The 17,979-nt window shown below is 42.4% G+C and overlaps 1 protein-coding gene across 3 annotated transcripts in view; it reads right to left on the bottom strand.

The window, feature by feature from the left end:
• LOC110507730 (calcium-binding protein 8) overlaps positions 1 to 17,979 on the bottom strand; it is a 107,132-nt gene that overhangs the window by 47,661 nt on the left and 41,492 nt on the right. For all 3 annotated transcript variants that reach the window (XM_021587930.2, XM_021587929.2, XM_036965480.1), the window contains exon 4: positions 13,792 to 13,904. In XM_021587930.2, coding sequence (XP_021443605.2) covers positions 13,792 to 13,904 — 113 coding nt within the window. The remainder of the gene's footprint in view (positions 1 to 13,791; positions 13,905 to 17,979) is intronic.

Raw genomic sequence — 17,979 nt, 5'->3', positions numbered from 1 at the left:
AGATAGAACATGCTGTGACTTTGATGCTTCTAATATTCTCCTCATGTCTGATTCAGAGCTGCAGTTGATCTATCATTAGCCTACCGAGCTTGTTGGGGTCTGAGAGAGAGAGCGAGAGATAGAGAGTGTGGTAAAAGTGTTGCTAATCCTCCCTCCCCTTCTCTGCTCGGGGACTAATTAATATAATCATTTGTCAGTAATGGTGAAAGTAGCAAGAGCCTTGCAAGTCACCCACACCCGCCTGCAATTACTAATAAACATGCCAGACTATAGCCTATGTGATGAAGTTTATCTGAGAAAAAGTTTCTGAAAAAAACCCGAAATGTAGTCTATAGATAAAAATTGCACAAGAATGATACATTTATTGTAACGATGTTCGTCTGAGGAAGAAGGAGTAGACCAAAGCGCAGCGTGGTACGTGTTCATATTTCCTTTAATTAACTGAACACTAAATACAAAAGAACAAAAGAACAAGAGAATAAATGAAAACCGAAACAGTCCCGTATGGTGCAAACACTGAAACGGAAAACAACTACCCACAACCCATAGTGGGAAAACAGGCTGCCTAGGTCATCAATCAGAGATATCGATTGACAGCTGCCTCTGATTGGGAACCATACCAGGCCAAACACCTAGAAATATAACACACAGAACCAAAACATAGAATGCCCACCCCAACTCACGCCCTGACCAAACTAAAATAGAGACATAAAAAGGAACTAAGGTCAGGACGTGACATTTATGGATTTCTTTAAGGTACTGTTTTCTGTTTATTCAACCCGCCCGCCACTCACCCGCCCTTCATCCACACAATATTTAATGACCCTAAACCCACCAGTGGTGACCGCGGGTTATGAGACAACCCGTACATCACTATTCTGTTGACAGTCTTTTGTATTCTGCAGTACTAATGAGAAACAGAGTAAAAGAAGTAACACATAAAGCTCTCATAACACTTGTTTAATTTGGATCCTCACTATCTTTGTGTGCTGGTCAGAGGCAGGGAGAGTAAGAGGGAGAGGGAGAGGCAGAGTAATGCCTTTTATGCTCTCAGGAATACTGATGGAGACTTACTCAGAGTGTAGAGAATATCAAAGCAATGACACTCAAACGCCAAACCACATGAAAAGCTGATGAGGTGTGCTTGTAATTGTGGTATCATTAGAGAAACCCTCTGAAAGCGAGAGGCAGATGATTAACATTAACATCAACACGAACATGAGATGTTGCTGTTGTTTAATTACATGCACATATTCACCCCAATGGGATAATTAGGTACATTAAGAACTGCTAGACCACAGGTGAGTGAGTAGGTAGGTAAGAGCCATGACAGAATGTTAAATCATTTCTTACTGAACCAACCTCCTACTGGGAAGGATGTGAGTGTGACATCATCACCCCAACATTAGTAGATTTAATTGTTTATCTACCCAGCGAATCATAAACTTACATTTAAGGTGCATTTTCACTTACTCCATTGACCTCAATGTATGACTAAGCTAAAATTTGAATTGAGGAAATTCACTTAGATTGAGTGTTACAGTATGTCATGGGGTTTTGTAGTCAACTGCTAAAAAGATGGTTGACTGAGTAGCTTTCAGATAACAGAAAAACAGGACTCAGAAATGGCACTGGTCTTATTTATTTTTTATTTTTTTTATTTTACCTTTATTTAACCAGGTAGGCAAGTTGAGAACAAGTTCTCATTTACAATTGCGACCTGGCCAAGATAAAGCAAAGCAGTTCGACAGATACAACGACACAGAGTTACACATGGAGTAAAACAAACATACAGTCAATAATACAGTATAAACAAGTCTATCTATATACAATGTGAGCAAATGAGGTGAGAAGGGAGGTAAAGGCAAAAAAGGCCATGGTGGCAAGGTAAATACAATTTGGCAAGTAAAACACTGGAATGGTAGTTTTGCAATGGAAGAATGTGCAAAGTAGAAATAAAAATAATGGGGTGCAAAGGAGCAAAATAAATTAATTAATTAAATACAGTTGGGAAAGAGGTAGTTGTTTGGGCTAAATTATAGGTGGGCTATGTACAGGTGCAGTAATCTGTGAGCTGCTCTGACAGTTGGTGCTTAAAGCTAGTGAGGGAGATAAGTGTTTCCAGTTTCAGAGATTTTTGTAGCTCGTTCCAGTCATTGGCAGCAGAGAACTGGAAAGAGAGGCGGCCAAAGAAAGAATTGGTTTTGGGGGTGACTAGAGAGATATACCTGCTGGAGCGTGTGCTACAGGTGGGAGATGCTATGGTGACCAGCGAGCTGAGATAAGGGGGGACTTTACCTAGCAGGGTCTTGTAGATGACATGGAGCCAGTGGGTTTGGCGACGAGTATGAAGCGAGGGCCAGCCAACGAGAGCGTACAGGTCTCAATGGTGGGTAGTATATGGGGCTTTGGTGACAAAACGGATTGCACTGTGATAGACTGCATCCAATTTGTTGAGTAGGGTATTGGAGGCTATTTTGTAAATGACATCGCCAAAGTCGAGGATTGGTAGGATGGTCAGTTTTACAAGGGTATGTTTGGCAGCATGAGTGAAGGATGCTTTGTTGCGAAATAGGAAGCCAATTCTAGATTTAACTTTGGATTGGAGATGTTTGATATGGGTCTGGAAGGAGAGTTTACAGTCTAACCAGACACCTAAGTATTTGTAGTTGTCCACGTATTCTAAGTCAGAGCCGTCCAGAGTAGTGATGTTGGACAGGCGGGTAGGTGCAGGTAGCGATCGGTTGAATAGCATGCATTTAGTTTTACTTGTATTTAAGAGCAATTGGAGGCCACGGAAGGAGAGTTGTATGGCATTGAAGCTTGCCTGGAGGGTTGTTAACACAGTGTCCAAAGAAGAGCCGGAAGTATACAGAATGGTGTCGTCTGCGTAGAGGTGGATCAGAGACTCACCAGCAGCAAGAGCGACCTCATTGCTGTATACAGAGAAGAGAGTCGGTCCAAGAATTGAACCCTGTGGCAGCCCCATAGAGACTGCCAGAGGTCCGGACAACAGACCCTCCGATTTGACACACTGAACTCTATCAGAGAAGTAGTTGGTGAACCAGGCGAGGCAATCATTTGAGAAACCAAGGCTGTTGAGTCTGCCGATGAGGATGTGGTGATTGACCGAGTCAAAAGCCTTGGCCAGATAAATGAATACGGCTGCACAGTAATGTTTCTTATCGATGGCGGTTAAGATATCGTTTAGGACCTTGAGTGTGGCTGAGGTGCACCCATGACCAGCTCTGAAACCAGATTGCATAGCAGAGAAGGTATGGTGAGATTCGAAATGGTCGGTAATCTGTTTGTTGACTTGGCTTTCGAAGACCTTAGAAAGGCATGGTAGGATAGATATAGGTCTGTAGCAGTTTGGGTCAAGATTGTCTCCCCCTTTGAAGAGGGGGATGACCGCAGCTGCTTTCCAATCTTTGGGAATCTCAGACGACACGAAAGAGAGGTTGAACAGGCTAGTAATAGGGGTGGCAACAATTTCGGCAGATAATTTTAGAAAGAAAGGGTCCAGATTGTCTAGCCCGGCTGATTTGTAGGGGTCCAGATTTTGCAGCTCTTTCAGAACATCAGCTGAATGGATTTGGGAGAAGGAGAACTGGGGAAGGCTTGGGCGAGTTGCTGTTGGGGGTGCAGTGCTGTTGACAGGGGTAGGAGTAGCCAGGTGGAAAGCATGGCCAGCAGTAGAAAAATGCTTATTGAAATTTTCAATTATGGTGGATTTATCAGTGGTGACAGTGTTTCCTATCTTCAGTGCAGTGGGCAGCTGGGAGGAGGTGTTCTTATTCTCCATGGACTTTACATTGTCCCAGAACTTTTTTGAGTTAGTGTTGCAAGAAGCAAATTTCTGCTTGAAAAAGCTAGCCTTGGCTTTTCTAACTGCCTGAGGCAGTGATCGCTGAGATCTTGGTTGAAGACAGCAGAGGTGTATTTAGAGGGGAAGTTGGTTAGGATGATATCTATGAGGGTGCCCGTGTTTAAGGCTTTGGGGAGGTACCTGGTAGGTTAATTGATAATTTGTGTGAGATTGAGGGCATCAAGTTTAGATTGTAGGATGGCTGGGGTGTTAAGCATGTTCCAGTTTAGGTCGCCTAGCAGCACGAGCTCTGAAGATAGATGGGGGGCAATCAGTTCACATATGGTGTCCAGAGCACAGCTGGGGGCAGAGGGTGGTCTATAGCAGGCGGCAACGGTGAGAGACTTGTTTTTAGAGAGGTGGATTTTTAAAAGTAGAAGTTCAAATTGTTTGGGTACAGACCTGGATAGTAGGACAGAACTCTGCAGGCTATCTTTGCAGTAGATTGCAACACTGCCCCCTTTGGCAGTTCTATCTTGTCTGAAAATGTTGTAGTTTGGAATTAAAATGTCTGAATTTTTGGTGGTCTTCCTAAGCCAGGATTCAGACACAGCTAGAACATCCGGGTTGGCAGAGTGTGCTAAAGCAGTGAATAGAACAAACTTAGGGAGGAGGCTTCTAATGTTAACATGCATGAAACCAAGGCTATTACGGTTACAGAAGTCGTCAAAAGGGAGCGCCTGGGGAATAGGAGTGGAGCTAGGCACTGCAGGGCCTGGATTAACCTCTACATCGCCAGATGAACAGAGTAGGAGTAGAATAAGGGTGCGGCTAAAAGCAATAAGAATTGGTCGTCTAGAACGTCTGGAACAGAGAGTAAAAGGAGGTTTCTGGGGGCGATAAAATAGCATCAAGGTATAATGTACAGACAAAGGTAAGGTAGGATGTGAATACAGTGGAGGTAAACCTAGGTATTGAGTGATGAAGAGAGAGATATTGTCTCTAGAAACATCATTGAAACCAGGAGATGTCATTGCATGTGTGGGTGGTGGAACTAATAGGTTGGATAAGGTATATTGAGCAGGACTAGAGGCTCTACAGTGAAATAAGCCAATAAACACTAACCAGAACAGCAATGGACAAGACATATTGACATTAAGGAGAGGCATGCTTAGTCGAGTGATCAAAAGGGTCCAGTGAGTGGAGAGGTTGGTTGAGGGTCACGGCGATTTAGACAGCTAGCCAGGCCATCGGTAGCAAGCTAGCATAGGATGGAGGTCTGTTGTTAGCCACCTCTTGCGTTCGGTCAGTAGATTAGTGGGGTTCCGTGTGGTAGAGGGGATTAATCCAAATCACACAACAACAACAAAAATAAGAACAATAGATATAGTTATAGAGGTCCGAGAAGAAAACATAATAATAATAATAAAAATAAATAAATTGTCCGATTGTCTATTCAGATAGCAGCCGGTAAGACAGCTAACGGTTAGCGGGCCGCAGATGGGCGTTCAGGTAACGTCGCGACGGAGGAGCCAGCCGGATCTCCTTCAGGTAGATAACGTCGGCAGTCCAGTTGTGAAGGCCCGGTGGGGCTCCGCGTAGGCAGTAAAACGGGTCCGGATAGGTGACTGCAGCCCAGGAGTGAATGATGGAACTCGGGAGTGATTGACGGAGCTGGCTAGCACCGGAACAATCGATGTTTGCTCCGGAATCGACGAAAGCCGACTGTCACACGGATAGCAGCTAGCTAGCTGTGAGATCCGGGTATGAATGTCCAGAGAGCAGTTGAAATCCAGGGACATGGAGAGAAAAATTGGTCCGGTATGTTCCGTTGTTCCGTCTTAAGAACTCTTCTGCTGCGGCACCAGATGCAGAACCGCTGAAGACCTCTAAAGTCTGAAGTGTCTAATAATACCTTGTGCCTTCTTCAGCATGCGTCTTAGAGTGACTGAGCTGAGGAGCCTTAATTTAATTTGTTTATTTTTTTATTTCACCTTTATTTAACCAGGTAGGCCAGTTGAGAACAAGTTCTCATTTACAAATTCTCAATAACACAATAGAAAAAAAATCAATGTTCAGTGTGTGCAAATGTAGAAGAGTAGGGAGGTAAGGCAATAAATAGGCCATAGAGGAAAAATAATTACAATTTAGCATTAACACTGGAGTGATAGATGTGCAGATGATGATGTGCAGGTAGAGATACTGGGGTGCAAAAGAGCAAGAAGATGAATAACAATATGGGGATGAGGTAGTTGGGTGTGCGATTGTACAGGTACAGTGATCGGTAAGCTGCTCTGACAGCTGATGCTTAAAGTTAGAGAGGGAGATATAAGTCTCCAGCTTCAGTGATTTTTGCAATTTGTTCCAGCATTGGCAGCAGAGAACTGGAAAAAAAGTTGGCCAAAGTAGGTGTTGGCTTTCGGGATGACCAGTGAAATATACCTGCTGGACCGCATGCTATGGTGACCAGTGAGCTGAGATAAGGGGGGGGCTTTACCTAGCAAATACTTATAGATGACCTGGAGCCAGTGGGTTTGGCGATGAATATGTAGCGAGGGCCAGGGCTTTGGCAAGTTGCTGTGGGGAGTTTAGAGCTGTTGGCCGGGGTAGGGGTAGCCAGGTCGAATGCATGGCCAGCCGTCGAAAAATGCTTATTGAAATTATCCATTGTCAGAGATTTATTGGTGGTGACAGTGTTTCCTAGCCTCAGTGCAGTGGGCAGCTGGGAGGAGGTGCTCTTATTCTCCATGGACTTTACAGTGTCCCAAAACTTTTTGGCATTAGTGCTACAGGATGCACATGTATTTTTGAAAAAGCTAGCATTAGCTTTCCTAACTGACTGTGACACACGCGCACGAACACAAACAGCCTGGTGTCTCTCAGTGAGACTGAGCTGAGGAGCCCTGCACCTGCTTGGTGACACACATAGCCCCTGATGGAGAAAGACCCTGACACAAGATGCCACAGAGAATAAAAAACAGCACTGTCCTCATCCTCCATCCTCCCCTCCGAGGCATAAGAGATGTATAAAATGCCAGAAACTTTCGTAAGGTTACTCTCCTCATCTCCCAGCTAATGCTTTCAGAGCTGCAGAATTGTTGTGTGTCTGGCCCGTCACCTTGATTCATGTATGGGAGAAGCTGGCTATTCAAATCTATTCAGATTTCACCTCGGATGTGTTCTGCAAGAGGCACCGTCATAACGCTGTGATGTGAAAGATTTGCCGGTCTTGTTTGATGATGGCCCTTATAGCACTTTATTACTTTGTTCTTGTTCATCATAGCCACTTTCTGGTTTTCATTCCATCAATCAATCACATAAAAGTATTTATATAAAGCTATTTTTAGATCAACAAAGTGCTTTACAGATGTAGTAAATGTCCACTGGACACAAACTGTTTGAATCAATGTTGTTTCCACGTAATTTCAACTACAAAAAATAATTGTGATTATGTTGAATCAACATGGAAAACTGATTGGATTTGCTAAAAGTCAACAACGTAAAGGATGTCAACAATGTAAAGGAATTTCCGAAATGTTTGTATTTTTTTCACCCAAATTTTATCCTAAAGCCAACAACATGCTTCAAATGTTTGTTGATTTCATGTTGAATTCATATTAGTTGACATCTCAATCAAATATAAATCAAAACTGGACATTGAAATGAGGTCTGTGTCTAGCGGGTAGAGAGTACTATATTCATTAAGATTAAGTGTTTGTACTCTATTTACTGTAACTGAAACACATCAATATGGAATGGAAGTTGGGATAGCGCCCATATGGTTGTTGTTTGCATTTACCATAAGCTGTACTTTTTTTGATGCAGTCTTAACTTAGCCTGGGTATCAGTCTCTTTAGCTAATCCACTCCCTGTACCCCATGTGCCAAAGAGACTGGCCTTTCTGCCATTTTCAAATATGAATGTTCTATCATTAATGAGTTCAAGGAGAGCAGAAGATTTGATCCTGTTTCAATCACCCTCACAGCTATCCTCCAATCACAACGATTATGCAAATATTGGAACTTGATCACTTTTTATTCTCTCCACAGAACAACTTGTTATCCGGTTGTTAAGCAACCTTTTTTTCTCTCGATTGCCCAGATGAAACCAGTCAGTCAAATGTTGCTAGCTCACATCTCATTTCTCAAACTAAATAAATACTGCAATTACAACCACAAAACGTCTTAGTTTTATTTTAAGCCTCAAAATACAAAAACTTTCCTAGCTAATAGCTAAATGTTTGTTTTTGACTTTGTTACTAATTATTTTTGAGGCTCCACGTTTTCATGCCATGGAAAATATTTCCAACAAGCAATGAGCAACTCCGTGGTATAATCCAGCGCATTGCCAAAGAGCCTCTTTGGCAATGACAAGGTGTGGCAAGGAGTGGAATGAGACTGGTACTCAGACTAGTCTTAACTACAGGACATGCTGGTTCAGCATTCTTCTCTCTAACTCTTTCTCTCCACCTACTTAAATTGGAGGATTCTTGGCTGAAAACACAGTGTTGCAAGTTCAAATCCCAAAGAGTACCTCTGTTTTTACACCTCCCAACAAGCCCCTTAACATAAATTGCTATGTAGTCTAAGTAAATATAGATTAATATAGATTAACAATTCAAGTTACTGAGAAGCAAAGAAAATAGAAAAGTCTGTTTTTTGCTCGACTTGAATGCAGAGACGTTAAAGTAAAACATATATAAAAATGATTCTGTCAAACTCAATCAGAGAGCAGGGAGCTCAGGTGAATGAATAGTCAGCTCTCAATTCAGAAATAAATACTACCAAATACTACACACAAAAGGTTTCTGACTCAGAGAGATAAGCTACTGTACGTAAATAAGAACCAGTAAACAGGAAATGGGCAGGAGAACCATTTAGCAACAAAAACAGGTGTCACACACACACACACACACTTCTTTGCAAGTTAATGCAGGAAGCCGGACATAAAAATGTACAACTGTAGGCTACAATACATCGACCATGAAGAATGAGGAGGGATTATCAGGTTGGAATCACATTAAGATACTTTTTTCTGAAGAGCAAAGATATATACGGTATATCCTCACAAATCAAATTAGATTAGCAAGATTATCAACCAAGCGCCTCTGGATATTCATTTATCAAACAGTGATAAATGTGAGCATGAATGTGAGGGAACCAATTACTCCAGAGACATAAAACCAACTCTAGCCCCCCTCTTTGGAGGACAGCTGTCGACACAATTTTGAAAGTAGTAGCTAGAAATCATATGAGCAACTCCAATTCCCTGATTTCCCCCTTTATTTGTTGTTGAAATATAACACTTTTCAGACAATCACACGCTCTGATCTCCATCCTCTCTTCTCATATCAGCAAGCCAAGGTCAGAGCAGCTCATCTCAGTCAAACAGGGTTGGCACGGAGACCACAGTGTCTGCACCTGCAGCACCAGAGAGCATGTCCTCACAATGTAAACCAAGAGCTCCTGCTCACCAGAGACAAACCGGGTCACAGCCATGATAGCATCAGAGAGAGAAACCTGCCAAGTGTGCTCCACATAGCCAAATGTCCCTCTATTTTTCTCTCTTTTTCTTTCTCTCATAGGGGTGCTGTGATGGGTTATTTTTTTATTTTATATATATATATATATATATATATATATTGAAAGGCCCAGCGCACAACTTTTGTGAAAATATATTTTTTCAAAACATATACAGTACCAGTCAAAAGTTTGGACACACCTACTCATTTAAGTTTTTTTAAATGTTTTAATTTTTTATTTTCTACATTGTAGAATAGTAGTGAAGATATCAAACTATGAAATAACACGGAAATTATGTAGCAACCTAAAAAGTGTTAAACAAATCAAAATATATTTTAGATTTTTTAAAGAAGCCACCTTTGCCTTGATGACAGCTTTGCTGGAATGCTTTTCCAACAGTCTTGATGGACTTGGTCTTTTCCCAAACAGGGATATCTTCTGTATTACCACCCCTACCTTGTCACAACATAACTGATTGGCTCAAACGCATTAAGAAGGAAATCAATTCCACAAACTTCACTTTTAACAAGGCACACCTGTTAATTGAAATGCATTCTAGATGACTACCTCATCAAATCAAAATAAATCTAAATGTATTAGTCGTATGCGCCGAATACAACACCTTACAGTGAAATGCTTACTTATGAGCCCCTAACCAACAATGCAGCCAAATCAGTTCTGTTATACTCACAGACATTATTTTCACAGCTTTGGAAACTTTAGAGTGTTTTCTATCCAAATCTACTAATTATGTGCATAATTATGTGCATATCCTAACTTCTGGGCCTGAGTAGCAGGCAGTTTACTCTGGGCACGCTTTTCATCCGGAGGTGAAAATAGTGCCCCGTACCTTAGAGAAGTTATGAGCCCCTAACCAACAATGCAGTAAAAAAATATATATGAATAAGAATAAGAAAAAAAAGTAACAACTAATTAAAGAGCAGCAGTAAAATACCAATAGAGAGACTATATACAGGGGGGTACCAGTACAGAGTCAATGTGCGGGGGCACTGGTTAGACGAGGTAATTGAGGTAATATGTAAATGTGGGTAGATTTATTAAAATGACTATGCATAGATGATAACAACAGGGAGCAATGGCGACGTAAAAGACAGGTGGGGGGGGGGGGGGGGGGGGCAATGCAAATAGTCTGCGTAGCCATTTGATTAGATGTTCAGGAGTCTTATGGCTTGGGGGTAGAAGCTGTTTTGAAACCTCTTGGACCTGGACTTGCTCTGGTACTGCTTGCCGAGGGGTAGCAGAGAGAACAGTCTATGACTAGGGTGGCTGGAGTCTTTGACAATTATTAGGGCCTCCTTCTGACACCACCTGGTATAGAGGTCTACTACCCTCTGTAGTGCCTTGCAGTCAGAGGCAGAGCAGCTGCCTTTCCTAGCAGTGATGCAACCAAATGTATAGTCGTATGCGCCGATGGTGCAGCTGTAGAACCTTTTGAGAATCTGAGGACCCATGCCAAATCTTTTCATTCTCCTGAAGGGGAATAGGTTTTGTCGTGCCCTCTTCACGACTGTCTTGGTGTGCTTGGACCATGTTAGTTTGTTGGTGATGTGGACACCAAGGAACTTGAAGCTCTCAACCTGCTCCACTACAGCCCCGTCGATGAGAATGGGGGCGTGCGCGGTCCTCTTTTTCCTGTTGTCTACAATCATCTCTTTTGTCTTGATCACGTTGAGGGATCTCTGACCTCCTCCCTATAGACTGTCTCATCGTTGTCGGTGATCAGGCCTACCACTGTTGTGTCATCGGCAAACTTAATGATGGTGTTGGAGTTGTTTCTGGCTGTGCAGTAATGAGTGAACAGGGAGTAAAGCAGGGGACTCAGCATGTACCCATGAGGGGGCCCTGTGTTGAGGATCAGAGTGTGCAATAGAGATTGCATCATCTGCGGATATCTTAGGGCGGTATGCAAATTAGAGTGTTTCTGAGTTAATGGTGTTGATGTGAGCCATGACTAACCTTTCAAAGCACTTCATGGCTACAGATGTGAGTGCTATGGGTCAGTAGTCATTTAAGCAGGTCTTCTTGGTGTTCTTGGGTACAGGGACTATGGTGGTCTGCTTAGAACATGTTGGTATTACAGACTCGGACAGGGAGAGGTTGAAAATGTCAGTGAAGACACTTGCCAGTTGGTCAGTGCATGCTCGCAGTACATGTCCTGGTAATCCGTTTGGCTCTGCGGCCTTGTGAATGTTGACCTGTTTAAAGGTCTTACTCACATCGGCTGCGGAGAGCATTATCACACAGACTTCAGGAACAGCTGGTGCTCTTGTGTGTTTCAGTGTTATTTGCCTTGAAGCGAGCATAGAAGAAGTTTAGCTCATCTGGTAGGCTCGTGTCATTGGGCGGCTCTCGGCTGTGCTTCACTTTGCAGTCTGTAATGGTTTGCAAGCCCTGCCACATCCGACGAGCATCAGAGCCGGTGTAGTACGATTCGATCTTAGTCCTGTATTGACGCTTTGCCTGTTTGATGGTTTGTCGGAGGGCATTGCAGGATTTCTTAATAGCTTCGGGTTAGAGTCCCGCTCCTTGAAAGCGGTAGCTCTAGCCTTTAGCTCTATAATCCATGGCTTCTGGTTGGGGTATGTACAGTACGTACGGTCACTGTTGGGGCGACGTCATCGATGCACTTATTGATGAAGCCAATGGCTGATGTGGTGTACTCCTCAATGCCATCGGAGGAACCCCGGAACATATTCCAGTCTGTGCTAGGAAAACAGTCCTGTAGCTTAGCATCTGCTTCATCTGACCAACTTTTTATTGATTGAGTCACTGGTACTTCCTGCTTTACTTTTTGCTTGTAAGCAGGAATCGGGAGGACAGAATTATGGTCAGATTTGCCAAATGGAGGGCGAGGGAAAGCTTTGTATGCGTCTCTGTGTGTGGAGTATAGGTGGTCTAGAGTTATTTTCCCTCTTGTTGCACATTTAACATGCTGATAGAAATTTTGTAAGACGAATTTAAGTTTCCCTGCATTAAAGTCCCGGCCACTAAGCAAGCTGCCTCTGGGTGAGCGCTTTCCTGTTTGCTTATGGCGGAATACAGCTCATTGAGAGCGGTCTTATTGCCAGAATCAGTCTGTGGTGGTTTGTAGACAGCTATGAAAAATACAGATGAAAACTCTCTAGGTAGATAGGCGAGTAAAACCTTGAGACTTCTTTAGATATTGTGCACCAGTTGTTATTTACAAAAATCACCAGACGCCGCTGTTCTATCCTGCCGATACAGTGTGAAACTAGCCAGCTGTATGTTGATAATGTCGTCGTTCAGCCACGACTCCGTGAAGCATAAGATATTACAGTTTTGAATGTCCCGTTGGTAGGATAATCTTAACCGTAGGTCATCAATTTTATTTGCCATTGATTGCACATTAGCAAGAAGAACGGGTGGCAGTGGGAGCTTACCTATGGATTCTCAGAAGGCAGCCCGATCTGCGGCCCCTTTTACGGGGCCTGTTCCAGTGAAAGTAGTATATCCTTCTCGTTGGACTCGTTAAAGGAAAAAGTTAATCTTCAGCGTAGGTCAGAAATGTTATTTTCCTCATGAAACTGGTTGAAGGTAAAGGGTGGTTACTTTGAAGAATCTCTAATATAAAAAAAATTTAGATTTGTTTAACACTTCTTTGGTTACTACATGATTCCATATGTGTTATTTCATAGTTTTGATGTCTTCACTATTATTCTACAATGTAGAAAATAGTAAAAATAAAGAAAAACTGCATATTTATTTTGTATAATATAGAGATTTTTCAGATTTTTCAGGGGCTGCTGCAGCACCCTCATTACCCTTACTTCCCATGGCTATGGTTGTTCTCTCTCTCTCCCTTACACTCTCTAACTCTTTCATTCATTCGCTTTCACCCCTCACTTCTTTCACTCGCTCGAATCTTCTCACCTTGTCCCTTCCACTCACTCTGTTACTTCTCTTTCACACACACACACACACACACACACACACACACACACACACACACACACACACACACACACACACACACACACACACACACACACACACACACACACACACACACACACACACACACACACACACAATAATTGTGTTCCCCTCTATTACACAGTCATGCCATCTTAGTCATCCACTCACTACTCTGACTCCCTCGCTAGCTATCATCCTCTCCCCCCTCCATTATGGTTCAGTGCAGGAACATCTGGCCAAATGGCACATAGATTATGTCCTGCCAGCATCTCCAAGGCAGGAGGCACTGCCACCAGACAGGACAACAACTGTCCATCAGGAACTGACACACTACACTCTTTGCTGCCTCTACACTGATCGTCATTGTGCAAATAAAGATGAATAAATGTCTTCGATTTCACTGCCAGCTATTGCACAACTTGGCCATGGCTGCAGCTATTGCAGGCCACTGCTTGGTAAAGGAAAGGTGAGAGAAGATAGAGGTGAAAAGAGAGAAGTCCTTACCTGCCAGAATATGCTGTCTATCGTGCTCCCAAGGAAGCCCTCCCTGGTTTCAGACGACAGGAGCTTGGGTCCTAGGATCGTCATGAACTCATCGAAGTCCACCTGCCCGTCTCCTAAGAAACACAGTCAGACACACAGTATGACATGTCTTACTCACAAAAAAGTTTTATTTGAAATCAGTAAAAAGGACAATAACTGTATTTTATACCAAGTCTTCATTTGAGTATGTGTTCCTTCCCTTCAATACCTATTCTCCTTCCTCCTTCATCTTCCTAATTTCCCTGCAGAAGAGGTTGTGTGCTGCCCATGCAGGGCGACTCAATCTGCCCCTTCACTCCTCCTCTCCTCCCTCTCCCCTAAGGTGAACTCCTTAGTCACGCTGGCACTGTCACGTTTGATGCCATCGATTGTCCCTCTCTGTGCCCATGCATATGCAGAGTGGGATCCTGCCTCATCACTGGGGACAGTCAGGCAGTGCAGCCAGTGCAGTCAGGGCCCTGAACTATCGTGATGGATGGATGAATGGCTGGATGGATGGACGGATGGATGTGATTTAAACCAAGAACACTTCCTAACAAAAGCAGCCGATGTCAGGCATCATGTATTATGAGCATAACACCCCTATATAAAGCAACGGGAGCGATTGCAATACTGAGATCTCCAACAAAGACCACAAGCTCCTAAGCAATCCACCAAGGGCATTCTGCTGAGCTGGATAACAATCTGAGGGATCGTTCTGACAGTGGAACAGATTATCAGATCAACTCAATGAGTCCATCCATATCTTATAGAGATCAGCTGGACTGTTGCAGCTGCTGCTCAAAGAGAAAAAAAATCAATGGCCATCCGTGAATGTGTCACGTGTCTCTAATTCACCTTGCTGCTAGCTTGGCAAAGACACAATAAACACCCTCAAATCCCATTCATCTGGTAATGTACCTGGCTATGGACACCTCCTCCATTTGATCACCATGATCTTTTGTGTTGCGTCTATAGACAAGAAAATGAAACGAGATTGAGGCAAATTGCTTTGAATAGAACACAAATTGATGTTTTGAAAACATCTCTCACCGTAATGACAGAGATGTAATCGCAACAACAATCCAGCCAACCCTTCTTATCTTGGCCAGGGTGTCCTCATTCAGTCACAGCAAGTAAAATCAACTGACAATTTCAAAGGCATCGCAGATGACAAATGGTCCTCCAGTCCTCCCCCTCTACCAAACCAACAGGAACTCATACATTGATTGCTGTCACACCTCAGAGTGTACAAGCAATATCTATAACAAATATGACAGATAGGTCCTCCTAGATGTTCTAACTTGTCAAAGCAGGAGATGAAAGCGGTATATCAAGCAAACCTTCAATTTGACAGCAGGTATACCTTAATAGTAGAGGAGGATAAATCATTTCACTAATCATTCTTATCTGGAGTGGAGAGCAGTCCACAACCTTGAGCATTCAGGTATGACTTTCCGATCTTCCTGAGATCAGTCCACTACAGTTTTTCTAGCAATTCTGCTTCAAAAAAACAAAACAAACAAAACAACAAACATTTGAGTGGAGATTCCAAGCTAAAAAAGAGACAATTGGGTGAAAAACGTGTTGAATATTTCTCCAATTATCCAGTGTTTTGACACATCTAATAATTCCACAGAAGGTTTATTTCCAAAACACTTTATCCAACCATTTTTCACATTTTTTAATCAAAAATTATTTCTTATGGTAACTTCATGTGTACCCATGTGTTATTGTTTTCCGTAATTGGAATTGCAGTAGGCATGAACATATTGTTGCTTCAGGTTTAACTGAAGAGTTTGACAGAGATTTTAGATGTGTATGAAAATGTGTTTTAGCAAAACGCTAGCCTATTTTCATTGTTTAGCTGGAATGGAATGTTTGTATCCTGTATATTTGACTGTGATATGTGGTTGTCTCACCTAGCTATCTTAAGATGAATGCACTAATACTGTAAATTGCTCTGAATAAGAGCACCTGCTAAATGGTTAAAATTTCACATGTACAGTTGAAGTCGGAAGTTTACATAGACTTAGGTTGGAGTCATTAAAACTCGTTTATCACCCACTCCACAAATGTATTGTTAACAAACTATAGTTTTGGCAAGTTGGTTAGGACATGTACTTTGTGCATGACACAAGTCATTTTTTCAACAATTGTTTACAGACAGATTATTTCACCTAAAATTCACTGTATCACAATTCCAGTGGGTCAGAAGTTTACATACACTAAGTTGACTGTGCCTTTAAACAGCTTGGAGAATTCCAGAAATTGATGTCATGGCTTTAAAAGCTTCTGATAGGCTAATTGACATAATTTGAGTCAATTTAAGGTGTACTTGTGGATGTATTTCAAGGCCTACCTTCAAACTCAGGGCCTCTTTGCTTGACATCATGGGAAAATCTAAAGAAATCAGCCAAGACCTCAGAAAAAAATGGTAGACCTCCACAAGTCTGGTTCATCCTTGGGAGCAATTTCCAAACGCTTGAAGGTACCACATTCATCTGTACAAACAATAGTACGCAAGTATAAACACCGTGAGACCACGCAGCCGTCATACCGCTCAGGAAGGAGATACGTGCAAATCAATAAAGTGCAAATCAATCCCAGAACAACAGCAAAGGACCTTGTGAAGATGCTGGAGGAAACAAGTACAAAAGTATCTATATCCACAGTTAAACGAGTCCTATAAAGACATAACCTGAAAGGCCGCTCAGTAAGGAAGAAGCCACTGCTCCAAAGCCGCCATAAAAAAGCCAGACTACGGTTTGCAACTGCACATGGGGACAAAGATCGTACCTTTGGAGAAACGTCCTCTGGTCTGATGAAACAAAAATAGAACTGTTTGGCCATAATGACCATCGTTATGTTTGGAGGAGAAAGGGGGAGGCTTGCAAGCCGAAGAACACCATCCCAACCGTGAAGCACAGAGGTGGCAGCGTCATGTTGTGGGCATACATTGCTGCAGGAGGTGCACTTCACAAAATAGATGGCATCATGAGGGAGGAAAATTATATGGATGTATTGAAGCAACATCTCAAAACATCAGTCAGGAAGTTAAAGCTTGGTCGCAAATGGGTCTTCCAAATGGACAATGACCCCAAGCGTACTTCCAACGTTGTGGCAAAATGGCTTAAGGACAACAAAGTCAACGTATTGGAGTGGCCATGACAAAGCCCTGTCCTCAATCCTAAATACAATTTGTGGGCAGAACTGGAAAAGGGTGTGCAAGCAAAGAAGCCTACGAACCTGACTCAGTTACACCATCTCTGTCTGAAGAAATGTGCCAAAATTCACCCAACTTGTAATCACGTGTGTTGTGTGTGTTTGTTTGTGTGTATACGCATGTGTTTGTTAGCGTAAATATGTGCAACACAGTTCATTAAGATGAAAGGGAGCAAGGGACCACAGCCAACATTTTACACATAGACAGTTTAGAGACAGATATTGCTACAATGGGACTATGGGATGTGTTAAGTGCTCTTCCTGTGTGTGTCTGTCTGTTTGGATAGTAGGATCCTTCATGCTTATTTATAGTGTAAAGTGGAGGTTGTGATATGAAAGTATGGTGCGAATGAGTGCACATTACTGTGTGCATGTAATGTACTGTATGTACATGCAAATGTGTGTGCATAATGGTGAATGAGCACTCATGTCAATGTATTTATTATGTTTGTGATTATGTAGTCATACTGTGCCTTCGGAAAGTATTAATTACCCTTGACTTTTTCCACATTTTGTTAGGTTACTGATTTATTCTAAAATTGATTAAATAGTCCCCCCCCCCTCATCAATCTACACACAATACCCTGTAATGACAAAGTAAAAACAGGTTTTTAGATATTTTTGTAAAAGTATTACAAATAAAAACTGAAATATTACATTTACATAAGTATTCAGTCCCTTTACTCAGTACTTTGTTGAAGCACCTTTGGCAGGGATTACAGCCTTGAGTCTTGGGTATGACACGACAAGCTTGGCACACCTGTATTTGGGTAGTTTGTCCCATTCTTCTCTGCAGATCCTCTCAAGCTCTGTCAGGTTGGATGGCGCCGGAGGAGATGGCTGCCGTGTTACAGGCTCCTAACCAATTGTGCTATTGTGTGTGTTTGTTTGTGTTATTTGAAATGTATTTTGTACATAATGTGTCTGCCACCGTCTCTTATGACC

Source organism: Oncorhynchus mykiss, chromosome 27, assembly GCF_013265735.2.
Source record: "Oncorhynchus mykiss isolate Arlee chromosome 27, USDA_OmykA_1.1, whole genome shotgun sequence".
NCBI lineage: Eukaryota > Metazoa > Chordata > Actinopteri > Salmoniformes > Salmonidae > Oncorhynchus > Oncorhynchus mykiss.
The sequence above is the reverse complement of the archived record's forward strand: the minus strand, read 5'-3'. Positions and strand labels throughout refer to the sequence as shown.